Below are 13,425 nucleotides of genomic sequence, written 5' to 3' on the forward strand. Positions count from 1 at the left end.
CCCTAAACCCTTGGAAAAACACTAAACATTTGGATAAATTCTAAATTATAAATCTTAAACACTAAACTCTAAATCTTAAAAATAAATATTTTTTTTAAATAATATTTTTTTAGAACTATTGTTATTTCTCTTTATTTAATTTTTAATTTTTTATTTTAAAAACATAATATAATTTGGTAAGTTATTTTGTTTCCTTAATTAAAAGATACTAGATCTAAAATGACAACTTTCTATTGGTTAGTGAACCTAAAGGTTCACCCTAGGGGGTGAACCCAAGAAAAAGTCTATTTTTATATTTCCCCAATCACAGGAGACCTTATCCATATCTCTCTTTTCTTACTAGAAAATCTAAAACTCATCTCTCGATCTTTGTCTACTGGTTTCACGATCTTTGTTGCCAAAAAGAGAAGGGCCTCTCGAGACAAGTGTAGTGTCAGGATTACAAAGAGACTACACCAACTTCCTCTTCTCGACACGACCCTCCGTCATGTCTAGGACAGCTATGTGTCCTTCTTGCCACGTTTCATCACTCTCTTCCACTATATATACACACTTAGACATCCCTCATGTTTTTGCCTTATCCACTCCAGAGAGCCAAAGGTAACAATGGTTGGTGCAAATAAGAAACAACGAACGGTCCAAGCTAGTTCGAGGAAAGGCTGCATGAGAGGAAAAGGTGGACCCGATAACGCATCTTGCACTTACAAAGGCGTTAGACAACGCACTTGGGGCAAATGGGTCGCTGAGATCCGTGAGCCTAACCGAGGAGCTCGTCTTTGGCTTGGTACTTTCGACACCGCCCGCGAGGCTGCCTTGGCTTATGACTCCGCGGCTCGTAAGCTCTATGGGTCCGAGGCTCACCTCAACCTCCCTGAGTCCTTAAGAATTTACCCGGAAACAGTGTTGCCTGGGACACAAGTATCCCATACGCCAAGCAGCAACACCGGTGGAAAAAGCAGCGACTCTATCAACGAGTCGTCGCCTAGTTCATCCAACGAGATGTCATCGTGGGGAACAACAGAGGAGATATCATGGGGACATATGAACGCTGATTTGCCTGTGACCGATGATTCTTCTATATGGGAAGAAGCTACAATGTCGTTGGGGTTTCCATGGGTTCATGAAGGAGATGATATTTCTCCGTTTACTACTTGTATTAATGGTGGCTATTCTAATTGGGAATCCTTTCATTCGCCACTTTAAGGTTTCACTAAACTCTCCTAATCAAAACCTTATCATATACAATATACATACATTAAATAATCAATGTCATATAGGCATATGTGTGAATAATATATATAAACTTCGTGTAATTATATATGTACATATACGTGTGGTTGTCTGTAGTGTAAAAGCAGATTCTTACTACATCAAAAACATAAAAACGACATTTGTTTGTCTCGAATACAGACATGGGTCATGGGAAATTTAGAAGTGCAATGTATCTGTGTAATGAAAACGTGATACTACGTTGTGTAACGGTTAGTGTTAAAGACTGCATGTCTGTATCATGTGGGCTTGACTATTGTCTTGTTTGTTGTGTTGTATCTTTTTTGTATTCTTGTTGGTTGTTGCTATCTCTTTCCATCTTCCCTCGGCCTTTGTATTAAGGTAACCTTGCGTGTCCTTGCTACATGGCAAGGTACACTACCTACACTAGCGCGATTATACTAAGCCCAAAAGTATATTTGCGGCCCATATATTTGGCCTCCACCTAATATTTGATGCAAAGAAGAAATCTTGAATCCACATAGTCTACTCTACTACAATTGGTGCGTCTATAGTAATATAAGTATAGAGTCCGTGCGGAACAACTATGGTGTTATCCTAATAGTAAAAAGAGTATACATAGAAATTTTTGTTTAGTGCGGTTTGCAACATTCAGACCCAACTTCAGACCCATAGTATATTGGTCTTTTTTAAATGAAGATGTTGTATATAAAGAGAACGAGATATAATATTCCAAAATATAAGTTTTTGACCTTTTGTTCATTTGGTTTAAATCAGTTTCAAGATTTTAAATACTTGAATATTATTATGTCATTTTTACCAAATTCCTTACTTGAATTCATATGAACCTGTCCTAATTGATTATCGTCACAATGATAAATAATGGTTACCTTAAATGCAAATTATAACATTCTATTATATAAAAAGCCAAAAACCACAAAAAAAATGTAACAAAAGAGCACTAATTATCAGCCAGATATATAAATATTTGAAAGTTCCAATCCAAGCCCCCACATAGTCTTTATCATCGTCTTCATCTACACCACCATCCTCATGAACAATGATGTCTCATCCACTCTTTTCCCCCTCTAAAAAACCTTTCTTTGGTGATTAATATTATGAAGAAAAAACACAGACACAAAAGTCATAAAACACAGCGGCACACCATTGTTCCCTTTTAATTGGGTAATGGCGTTTGTAATTATTAGCTGGAGAGAGCCTCCACAAGTCAAACATTGTCCGTTGACTGATGAAGCAGTGGAACTGTGATGGACGACTTGATGGAACCGCGAGAAACGGGTACACGCTCAATACCATGCTCCACGATGGTCTGGATCTCTGCCTTCTCAAGAGCTGCAAATTTCCTCTCTTCGCTCTTACCGTAGAGCACAAAGTAAAGTCCCGCTATGATCAGCACAGCACCAATAATCCTGCCATTAGAGAGTCGCCACGTGGCATAAAACAGTTTAAATTGTTGTCCGGTCCTTAGAATTAATAAATTGTTGTAAAGCACCCATATATATAGTTCTATTAGTTTACATACCCGCCCAAGTAAAATTCTTCTCCTAACGCTATTGAAGCCATAATCGCAACGACCAAAGTCTGAACGGGTTGGTAAACAGCAACGAAGACTGGACCTCCTCTGTCAATACACCAAATCTGAACCGCAAAGGCGATTCCAGACGCTACTATTCCCTGAGGACCAAAATTATAAAATGTAAAACATACAAGCCAATAATGTAATATTTGACAAATTGAGGGATAAAAATGAAAAGGTAAAAAAAACTAACGGCGTATAGGATGGTGAAAAGCTCCCAACCAGAGTGAAAAACCCAGGCCTGAGAATCTCTTTCACAGAAAGCAGCGATGATCAGGAACTGAATGATTCCAAAGAAACAAGTGTAAGACGTAACCGAGAGCCTGGCCGGGTATTTTTTAAGAACCGGAGCTTGAAACACGAGCCAAGCGGACCAGGAGAGACAGTGACCAATGAGGTAGAGGCAACCAAGAGTCCAGTTTTTCGGCACGGCGTCTCCAAGCGGTGCTAATACGGCGGGGTTGGTGGTGAGGAGGTGAGCGTGGAGGTGGCTAGTTGGAGTGTAGATGGTGGGACCCTTGTAGAGAGTGATGACAGAAGCTCCGGCGACACAAAGACCTGTTCCTAGGACTTTGGAGATACCATCTCTTCTGTTTAGTCTAACTCTCTCAATCCTGTGTTTTGTTTTTTACATATATAACCATAAACAGTGTTATTACTATAATTGATCACATTATTTTGTAATTTAACCGGAAATGGCATTTAATGTTATCTTATGTATCATTTGCTGTCTATCCGAGTTTTAAATTATATGTTTGTTTTCATTATTGAGCACACGAGAAAAAAAAGAGAGATGGATCAATGCCTGAGAAGAGCAGCCATGAGAAAGGTAATGGCGGGAACAGAGTTCTGCATGGAAGAAGCAAACGTTGGTGAAGTGTAGTCCAGTCCCAACAAGTAAAACCCTTGGTTCGCTGTTATTCTGTGTCGTGTAACAATTCAATAACATATTCATTAATAATCCAATTTTGTTATCAAAGTGAGGAATATAAAATATATACCCGATGAGTGCCAAGAAGAAGAACTGGATGAGAAAGTTGAGAGTAATCCCTGGTCTCTCCTTCCTAAATAACTCAAAGTTATGGTAATTAGATTAGTGAGTTTATTGTTAGTTAATCACAAAAAATAAAAAAAAAGGGTTTTATATATGAAAAGGTTACTTTTCGAGGAAGTAAGCGAAGGGAAGGAGAAGAAGCAAGGCGATGATGTTACGATAAACAGGGAAGACAAGTTTGCTGATTCCCATGTTAAGAGCAGCTCTCGAGACCACGTGAAATCCAGCGTAGCCGAATTGTAACGTGAGCATGGCTATGTGAAGCTGAAGCTTCTCCGGAACTCCCCATATCGCTCTCCGGTTATGGGTGTTATCCGCCATTGGAACTGACCGTTGTATCGTACGACGATGGAGAATGAATGAGTGAGTTTGATTGAGGAAAATGGGTGAAGTTTATTGGAGATATAAATATAGGTAGATGGCTATCTCATTCCCCTTTGGCTGTGGGAACCACCACATTTTTTTTTAATATGGTATCTCCATTAAATATGTATTGTTATAAGTTTATAACAATGTGAAATACTAGTGAATAGAAATGGAATTAGGTATATTAATGATGTTTTTGTTGTCTCCGATCACACAAAAAATTTGTTAGGTTGGTATATACTGGAATTTTCAAGGACATTCACTCCTTGATTATGATACTGAATATTAGGAAAATGAATTTATAATATATTTTATTGTTTCGTTATATGTTATATACTAATATGAAATATGATCAAATTCTCAGGGAAACTGTGGTGCAATCAACTTTTACCTTCGATGGCGCGAACACAATTACCATTAAAGAACAAGGTCTTCCTATTTCATCAACAACTTTTCAGAAAGTTGGATATGACGATTCATAATATTATTACCGCCAATTACCACAACGATTTTTATATTATAATTCCTATAAACATATGTATATATTTTTTGAAAACTGGCCTTAAAAACATATGTATATATATCATAAACTTTTCAGCATCATCTTCAAATATTGGTTTTGAGACCCTATAATCACTGAAACCGAAATTCTAGTCAAGCTTATTATTGTATATACTATCAAGATCACTATAATCATTGCTTTCCATTTCTGAAGCCAGCTTTTATTTGAAGTTTTGATTCGCAACAAATTCAAATTATAAAAGTGAGCTTTACACTACATACTGTTTTTACAAATTTGATTAGTTAACATTTTCCATCACTTTTGATTTCATAAAGTTATAGTGATCATTTGTATAAATGGCTAGTTCATTGTTGTCTAAAATATCCAAATTTTCATTATACATCATACGGAATCACCCATTGGTCAATTGTATTCCCATTCCCGGTTAGAGATTATGACAAACCGAGTCAAAAATGTCATTGTAATGTTAATAAAAATAAACAAAAACATTCTGAATCTTTGATAGGTTTTAACTTCATGATTGGCACTGTTAAATCAAAACCATATAGCTTTTTTTTTTTGTTTAAATAAAACCATATAGCTTTATGTTAAAAAACATATAAACAAAGGGGCCGCGATTTTAAACTTGTGTACTATATTCTGTTTTCTCAGAAAATAAAAACAGAACTTAAAAATGTGTAAAGGAGGTAAAGGTGTCTCCCACACTCTTTTATTTCTTGCCTGTTCTAGCTAACATGACAACCCTCACGCCAAACGCAACAATCATTATTCTTCTTAATTTTTATTGTATCTAAAATAACTTTTTTTTATCAGTATCTAAAATAACTTTTAATCTGAAAATCTTGACCACAAAAACAAAAATATCTGAAAATCAAAAAGGTGAAATTAAACAGAAAAAACACAATGGTTTATAAGTTTATAACTGTATTCCCTCAATATGCACTCAACATTATAATGGTTTTAGACTTTTAGTTTGTCCTTTCCTTTCGTATATTTTGGGCAGCATGGCTTATTACTTATACAGTAATGAGTAATTCGCCAGGAGAATAACACAGTCTCATAGTACTAAATCTCGTTTCAACATACTTTTATATAAATATTTGTAAATATTATTATTGTTTATCCGAAATAATTAATTTTGTGGGGACGAACCCCACGCGCACTCGCTAACCGTGAGACCCACAGTACCTCATGTTTCGTAGGCAAAGCCACACGCTCAATATTTATGTACACGCTTACACCAATATTATTATCTGTATTTGTCCTCAATTATTATAATGTTGTATTTTCTACGTACATGTGTATTACTTTAGTTCTAGCTCCAATACTCAAATATATAAAACATAATATTTGGATCCTTAGACCATGATTATAGGGGTGCTTAACCCCGGTGCTTAGCTTAATTTTGATTAAAAAAGAAAAGAAAATTAAGTGTAAAGAGAAGAGGCGACGCTTAATAGAGCGCCACAAGATTCGACGCTTAGGGACACGCGTCATAACGTCTCGACTCTCTCTCTCTCATCTCTTTCTCTCTTTCGTGTTCTTTCTCTCATCTCTATCGCTCTCACGAAAGGAAGAAGGTGGTCGGTCTCGATTCCGAAACTTGTTTCGTGATCTCTCCCCGCCGGATGATTCAATCGGCGATTCCGCCTCTCCTTCTTGATTTCTCTTCGATGATGACACCATCGGCGTCTCTCTCGGTGGCTCCGCCTCAAAGTCGTGAAATCTCGTCGAAGACTCCGGATCTCTTTGTTGATCTCTCGTCGACGATGAATCACTGGACGTGTCGCTCGGTTCCTCTACTCGATGACTCCGCCTCTCTATCTAGATCGTCGACTCCAATTCCATCTCTCTCTCTCGGCGACGGTTTGAGCTCGGTCGAATCGAAAGGTAAAGCAACGATTTGTTTTAGTTATGAATCTTTCATGCATGTCTTAGATTTGTCTTAGATTGTGCTTGTTCTAATTTATTTTGAATTTTTTTTTGTGTTGTTTTGGGTCTGTTGATTCAATTTCTTGTATTTGTTTAAACTTCGTGATGAATTTATATGTGATCTCTGATTGTTTGGATTTTTTTTCTGACTTTGCGAGATGGTTTGATCGTTGAAGACACATGAAGCTTCCTCAAACAAGAGAACTACAATCGCAACACCGGTAAATCATATTCCTTTGATCTTTTCAATTGATTGAAAGTGTGATAAAGGTTCTGTGAATAGATTGGTAGGTCGTTGTTGAGTAATGGTTCACTTTGAGGTTGATTTTGAATTGTTATCGCTATGAATGTGTGTTAGATTAGTTTGTAATAAATGATTGTGTTAGAAATGGTTCTCATAGGGATGATTGTGTATCTCTTCTGAATTGATTCGTTTGTAATAAATGGTTAAGTTAGCGTTAGTGAATGGTTGCTAATAAATGGTTAGATAAAAATAGAGTTGAAGTGTTATGAATGTGTGTTAGATATATGTCACCTCGTTTTGGTTGGGTGTGTTATTAAAGACAAAGCTTTTGCTTTCTCTCTTCTATAAATTGTTTCTTCTTCTCTTCCATCTATCTAAAAACAGAGTTGTTGTCTTCCTCTCTTCTTTTAATCAACCTCGGATATGGATTCTCATCCATATAGGCAAACGCCAAAGTTTGTTGAACTGCTTACCAGTCAACAAAACATTGTCTTTGGTTTGTCTGAAGATAGTCTCGACCTATCTTCATCACAAGTCCCTCTTTTATGTCTCCCAACCGAGTGAAGGTTCCAACTTTGGCGACAGCACTCCTGCAGAGCGTCGATAAAGGAGGAAATGGACGCCAGGAGATGACGTTCTGCTCATCAGTTCGTGGCTTAATACAAGCAAAGACCATGTGGTCTCGAATGAGCAAAAATCTGGGGCTTTCTGGAAAAGGGTCGCACCATACTTCGCCGCAAGTCCTAAGGTGCAAGGCTGTGAAGTCAGAGAGGCGACCCACTGCAAGAACCGTTGGCAAAAGATCAATGATCTAGTCAACAAGTTTTGTGGGGCTTACGAAGCTGCAAGTAGAGAGAGATGTAGCGATCAATGATAGTTTTGATCAATATTTTGATCAAGCTTTCGAGAATTTCACCAATGCTTCGGGTGATCAAGGAGAAGAAAGGAAAAGAAGGAAAAAAACGAATTCATATTGAAAGAAATCATGAAGAAGGCAATATCCGTTTATGGAAAGATTATTTCAGTGAAACTCTAACTTACCCTGATAATCTATTCCGACGACGATTTAGAATGAACAGGCCATTGTTCATGTGTATCGTTCATCGACTCTCAAATGAAGTTGAATTCTTTCGACAAAAGAAAGATGCTCTCGGAAGGGTTAGTCTCTCTCCCCTTCAAAAGTGAACCGTTGCCATTCGTCTCTTGGCACATGGTAGTGCGGCTGATACAGTTGACGAATATCTCCGACTCGGTGAAACTACTACTCGGTCATGTTTGAAACATTTTGTGGAAGGAATAATTAATTTATTCGGCGAGGAGAACCTAAGAAGACCAACACCGGCAGATCTTCAACGTCTACTTTATATTGGTGAACAACGTGGATTTCCCGGGATGATAGGAATCATCGATTGTATGCATTGGGAGTGGAAGAATTGTCCCACCGCTTGGAAAGGTCAATATTCACGTGGTTCGGGAAAACCAACAATCGTTTTGGAGGCGGTTGCTTCGTATGATCTATGGATATGGCATGCGTTTTTTGGACCTACAGGTACCTTAAATGATATCAATGTTCTTGATCGCTCACTTGTTTTTGATGACATAATAGAAGGTAAAGCTCCGCCAGTCACATTTTCTGTCAATGGAAGAGAGTATTATTTGGCTTACTATCTTACAGACGGTATTTACCCGAAATGGGCAACTTTTATCCAATCTATTCCATTGCCACAAGGGCCAAAAGCGGTTTTATTTGCTCAACATCAAGACGCTGTCCGAAAAGATGTCGAGCGTGCTTTTGGAGTCTTGCAAGCTCGCTTTGCCATTGTCAAAAATCCAACATTTTTTTGGGATAAAGTCAAAATTGGAAAGATTATGAGAGCATGTATCATACTCCATAATATGATAGTAGAAGACGAACAAGATGGATATACTCAATATGATGTTTCAGAGTTCCAATGAGGAGAAATCTCCGGAAGTTCACATGTCGATCTCGATTTTTTTACAGATATGCCTACAAATAATGCCAATATGATGGGTGTTCGAACTAGAATTCGTGATAGACAAATACATCAACAACTCAAAGCTGATTTGGTTGAACATTTATGGAGTAAATTTGGACGTGATGGAGAAAACCAATGAGCTCGGATGTTTTTTTCAAATTAATCTCGTTTATTGTACTAATCTTTATTTTTATATTTTTTTTTAAATCTATGTTTAAAATATTATATTTTAATATGTTTTATTTAATAAATAAATTTTATCTAAAATAAAACAATGTTTAATATTTGTTATTTTAAGCACCCCAAATTAAGCACCTTGCATTGGAGGATCAATATTTAGAGGTTTTTTAATTTGAGTTCTTAAGATATAATTATTACTAAAAAATTATTAAACACCATATTAGAAGTGATAGGGTTAACGGTGCTCTTATGTAATAGAATCATCGAAAGGTTTGTGGTTGCTTGTCTGCTTTCATCTTTCTCTTTCTTTTTGTTTTGCTTTTTTGGAAAGATCGACAGTATATTCATGTGTTCGGATATTACACATGTGCATACCCACGTGAAAATAAACCATATATGTAATTTTCCTTCCACGTATGAATGAATATAATCACGACAGAAGTAAAGCTCATTGGATTTCTTGTCACAAAACTGTTTTAGATATCGTTTTCTACATGCCGTGATTGGTGATTGATGATTGATGAATGCTTTTATGTAAGACTAAGTTTTTTTTTTTTGGAAAAATAATTGCCTACTTCATTAGATAGTGGCTATTACATGGCTAACCATGCAAATTAAACAAATGTATACTTAGCTACACTAAATATATATTATGCATGACAACATCCTCAATTTCATGATGTTATGTAGTTAACATCACGAATTTAATTTCATTCAACCAAAAAATGATGTGCATGCCAGAAACTGTTTAAATCTCTCGTTTCATTAATTAAAATATGAAGACGTACCTAACAATAATTTACCTAAATTAGATTTTGACTCGTATTTTAAAAGCGTAAGAATATTTTTCTAACAAAATCTAATTTACAATATCAATATGTTTTATAGATTTTGATAAGTAGTGTTTTAACATTTTTATTTTAGTGTATTTGAAAACAATACAATTATTTTATTTATATATATATTAAATATAAATAAAATTTATATAATATCTTATTTAATTTAGTTTTTTTAATTCTTTTAATCTGTTTTGGAATGAACTTTTAATAAAATTTCGGTTATACGTTTGATTAACTGTGTGATATATACTTATTTGATAAAAAATATATAAAACTTCTTTGATGTAAATTTATTGACTATAACATTTTATTTGTTTAATATGAAATTATTAAGTTAATGAATGGTTTAATATATTTTTCCATAAACTCAAAATTTCAAGGCAAACACAAAAATAACCTTTTTTTTTTTTAAACTTTGTTTTGTCCTATTCACCCTAGAAGTTCTAGTTATTCACGAAAATGCCTTTATTTTTTTTCGAAAATAAGGCTTTTACCTTACCATCCTCATCTTCACCAAATATTTACAACTTTGCCATTGATATCAATACTTCAACCACCATGAACTACCAAATTGAGAGTGTTAATGCCCTAAAGTTTCGATTTTTTCTCATTCTTTCTCATTTCCTATCCACACAAACCACATATCTTACACTTTCTCTCAAAATTCATCAAAAAAAACTGAAGATTTTGATTACAAATTATGTAAGGTTCATAAGTTCATGATTCTTGGTGATTAACGAGTAGGTAGCTGTTGTGGTGAAGTTCTGGGTGATTGGAGAAACCACGCAAGTCATCTCACGAGTTCAAGGAATGAAATCGCGAACTACATTTTATTTTTCAGATCTGTTCGACGAAGAAGACTTCTTTAGAAGTCTTCTTCATCGAGAAGACTTCTTTCATCGAGAAGACTTCTTTAGAAGTCTTCTGGTCAATGCAATGGTTAGTTTTGCAATTGACCTTTTGTGTGTTTTTAAACTTTCCTTTGTAAACAAAAAATTTCGAAATTCCCAGAGAAGACTTCTTTGGAAGTCTTTTCGGATAAACAAGTTACTTTTAAATTTGACCGAAGTTGGTCAGAAATTTGACTTTTTGTAGAAGACTTCTAAGGAAGTCTTTCTGGAGAAAACTTCTATAGAAGTCTTCTGAAAGTCTTCCCTAAGTCTTCTCAATGCCGGAAGATGTCTACGTGGATTACTTTTTCAATTGAAAAATAATAGTAAAACATTTAATATCAATGAGAAGACTTCTTTAGAAATCTTCTCGAGTTTAATTCTGGGTTTTGGTCAAACCTTTGCCCACGAGAGAAGACTTCTAGAGAAGTCATCCGACGGAAGACTTCTAAAGAAGTCTTCTCTAAAAAAGTCAAATATAGTCAATTGCAAAAGTAACGCAGCAGACTTCTTGCGACATTGAGAAGACTTCCGGAAGATTTAGAGAAGACTTCTTTTGAAGTATTCTCCAGGTAAACTTCCCTAGAGGTCTTCTACAAAAAGTCAAAATTCTGACTAACTTCGGTCAAATTCAAAAATAACATGTTTATCCGAGAAGACTTCTAAAAGAAGTCTTCTCTGGGAATTTCGAAAAAAATTCGATTTCAAAAGTAAGCCAATATTTACAAAGAAAGACTTCCGAAGATGTCTTCTCTACAGTAGACTTCTTAAGAGGTCTTCCTTCGTAAATTTGCAATTGCAAAAATGACCAAAATGGAAGACTTCTTTTGAAGTCTACACAGAGTAGACATTTTTTGAAGTCTTCCGTGGAAGACTTCAAAAGAAGTCTTCTACGTAAATCTTTATTAAACTTCGAATTTATCCAAAATTAAAATGAATTTTTAATATCTTCTTGCTAATTCATGTTTATTAGTCAATATTGGGACTACTGAGTCGAATTTATAACTTAATTAGTGATAATTATGAAGTTACAAACATTGATGTTTAATAATGTTTCTAGCTAAACGGAGAAGTCTTCTGTAAGTTGTAGAAGACTTCATAAGAAGTCTTCTATGATGATTTTGTTTTATTAAGTTGATGTTCTGCATTTGTGTTGTCTTCCTCATAAGATACAATTTTTAACTTCCATGAGATTTAAAATTTCAACTTTCACTTAAAATTCAATTTTGATCTTTTGTGAATTTGACTAAGGTTTTTTGAGAAGTCTTCTCTCTTAGTTTTAGCAAATTTTACTAAGTTTTTGTATTGTTGTGTTTTGTTATGTGTGGATAGAATGATTAAAATATTTTTTGTTATGTTGCATCAATAACTTTAATGAAGTCAAGTACTTTTGGCAAAACATGAACAAATTTTCCATTCTTTTGATTAACATCTCTTAAAGTTTACAAAATAATTCACATCTAAAATATTACACATACAAATCATAAAAGGACCATAAACAAAATTACTACACAGCTAGATATTATTCCTCAATATAGATAAGCTTGGACTCCACTTCACATCATCTCTTTGTACCACTTTGGGCAGAAGACTTTGGAAGACTTTCTGAAGACTTCGTGGGAAGTCTTCTAGCATAAAATACAGAAGATTTCCCAAGAAGTCTTTCGAGAGTCTTCCAAGAATTATCCCAGAAGTCTTCCAAAATCAATCTCAGATCTAAAAAATCTGCTTATTCAAAAGCATTCAAATGACTTCAAAATAGAGAAGACTTCAAAAATAAAATTTCAGATAATAAACAAAACAGTCACATTAGGTTGGATTTATAATTTTTTAGAATCTAATATATAAAACACACAAAATACATATCCAAAATTTATATCACTTTAGACAGAAGACTTCAGAAGACTTCCTAAAGACTTCATTGGAAGTCTTCTAGCATAAAATGTTGTAGAAGACTTTTTAAGAAGGCTTCTGAGAAGTATTCCGAGAGTCTTCTGAGAGTCTTCTTAGAAGTCTTTCAAAGTCTCTCAGATCTAGAAAAACCTGCAAATTCAAAAACATTCAAATGACTTCAAAACAGAGAAAAACTTCAAAAATGAAAATTTTATGCTTACAAAATAAACAAAACAGTCACATTATGTTGAATCTATAGCTTTTTAGAATCTAACATATAAACACACACATAAATTCATATCCAAAATTTAGAGATCTACCTTTGAAAGAGTGAAAGATGAGAATCATGTAATAAAAAACCTGTAAAAAGAAGATAAATTAGTGAGAAGACATAAAAAAAAGTGAGAAATGGATATAAAGTTGAGATTAGAGAGAGGTTGGAGAGTTTTAGAGTGAGAAACATTACATTTTTGTTGCAGTCATTTGAGATGAAGAAAGAGAATGTGTAAACTTTCTTTATATATGGAGACAAAAATTCCAATTCGGTTAAATATTTTTGACCCAGAAGAATTCTAGAAGACTTATGAAAGACTCATGGAAGACCTACATAAGACTCATGGAAGACTTATGGAAGACTTTGATTTAGGTGGGAAACCTAAATTATTCCAAAATTTAGGCGG

General features: G+C 34.8%; 2 protein-coding genes and 1 pseudogene across 2 annotated transcripts; 2 read left to right on the top strand and 1 right to left on the bottom strand.

Moving 5' to 3' along the window:
- Nucleotides 1–337: 337 nt before the first annotated feature.
- LOC106326235 (dehydration-responsive element-binding protein 2D-like) lies at nucleotides 338–1,203 on the top strand. Its single transcript, XM_013764259.1, has one exon. The coding sequence runs from the start codon at nucleotides 607–609 to the stop codon at nucleotides 1,201–1,203; it is 597 nt and encodes a 198-aa protein (XP_013619713.1). The 5' UTR covers nucleotides 338–606.
- Nucleotides 1,204–2,173: 970 nt separating this feature from the next.
- LOC106321320 (protein WALLS ARE THIN 1-like) lies at nucleotides 2,174–4,271 on the bottom strand. The gene is made up of 6 exons (XM_013759614.1): nucleotides 3,988–4,271; nucleotides 3,829–3,891; nucleotides 3,633–3,749; nucleotides 3,021–3,441; nucleotides 2,774–2,925; nucleotides 2,174–2,660 (listed from the first exon to the last, which is right to left on the bottom strand). The coding sequence occupies exons 1-6, from the start codon at nucleotides 4,200–4,202 to the stop codon at nucleotides 2,459–2,461; spliced, it is 1,170 nt and encodes a 389-aa protein (XP_013615068.1). The 5' UTR covers nucleotides 4,203–4,271; the 3' UTR covers nucleotides 2,174–2,458.
- A 3,789-nt stretch (nucleotides 4,272–8,060) lies between these two features.
- LOC106323766 overlaps nucleotides 8,061–13,425 on the top strand; it is an 18,164-nt pseudogene continuing 12,799 nt past the window's right edge.

The sequence above is a fragment of the Brassica oleracea genome, chromosome C2, assembly GCF_000695525.1.
Source record: "Brassica oleracea var. oleracea cultivar TO1000 chromosome C2, BOL, whole genome shotgun sequence".
NCBI lineage: Eukaryota > Viridiplantae > Streptophyta > Magnoliopsida > Brassicales > Brassicaceae > Brassica > Brassica oleracea.

Excerpts from the sequence above, each read along its gene's own strand:
- LOC106326235 (XM_013764259.1), top strand. The coding sequence starts at position 607 with ATGGTTGGTGCAAATAAGAAACAACGAACGGTCCAAGCTAGTTCGAGG.
- LOC106321320 (XM_013759614.1), bottom strand. The coding sequence starts at position 4,202 with ATGGCGGATAACACCCATAACCGGAGAGCGATATGGGGAGTTCCGGAG. Across the intron at positions 3,442-3,632 it reads CTCATGGCTGCTCTTCTCAG|GATTGAGAGAGTTAGACTAA; the intron begins GCATTGATCCAT and ends AACAAAACACAG. Across the intron at positions 2,926-3,020 it reads TTTTCACCATCCTATACGCC|GGAATAGTAGCGTCTGGAAT; the intron begins GTTAGTTTTTTT and ends TTTGGTCCTCAG.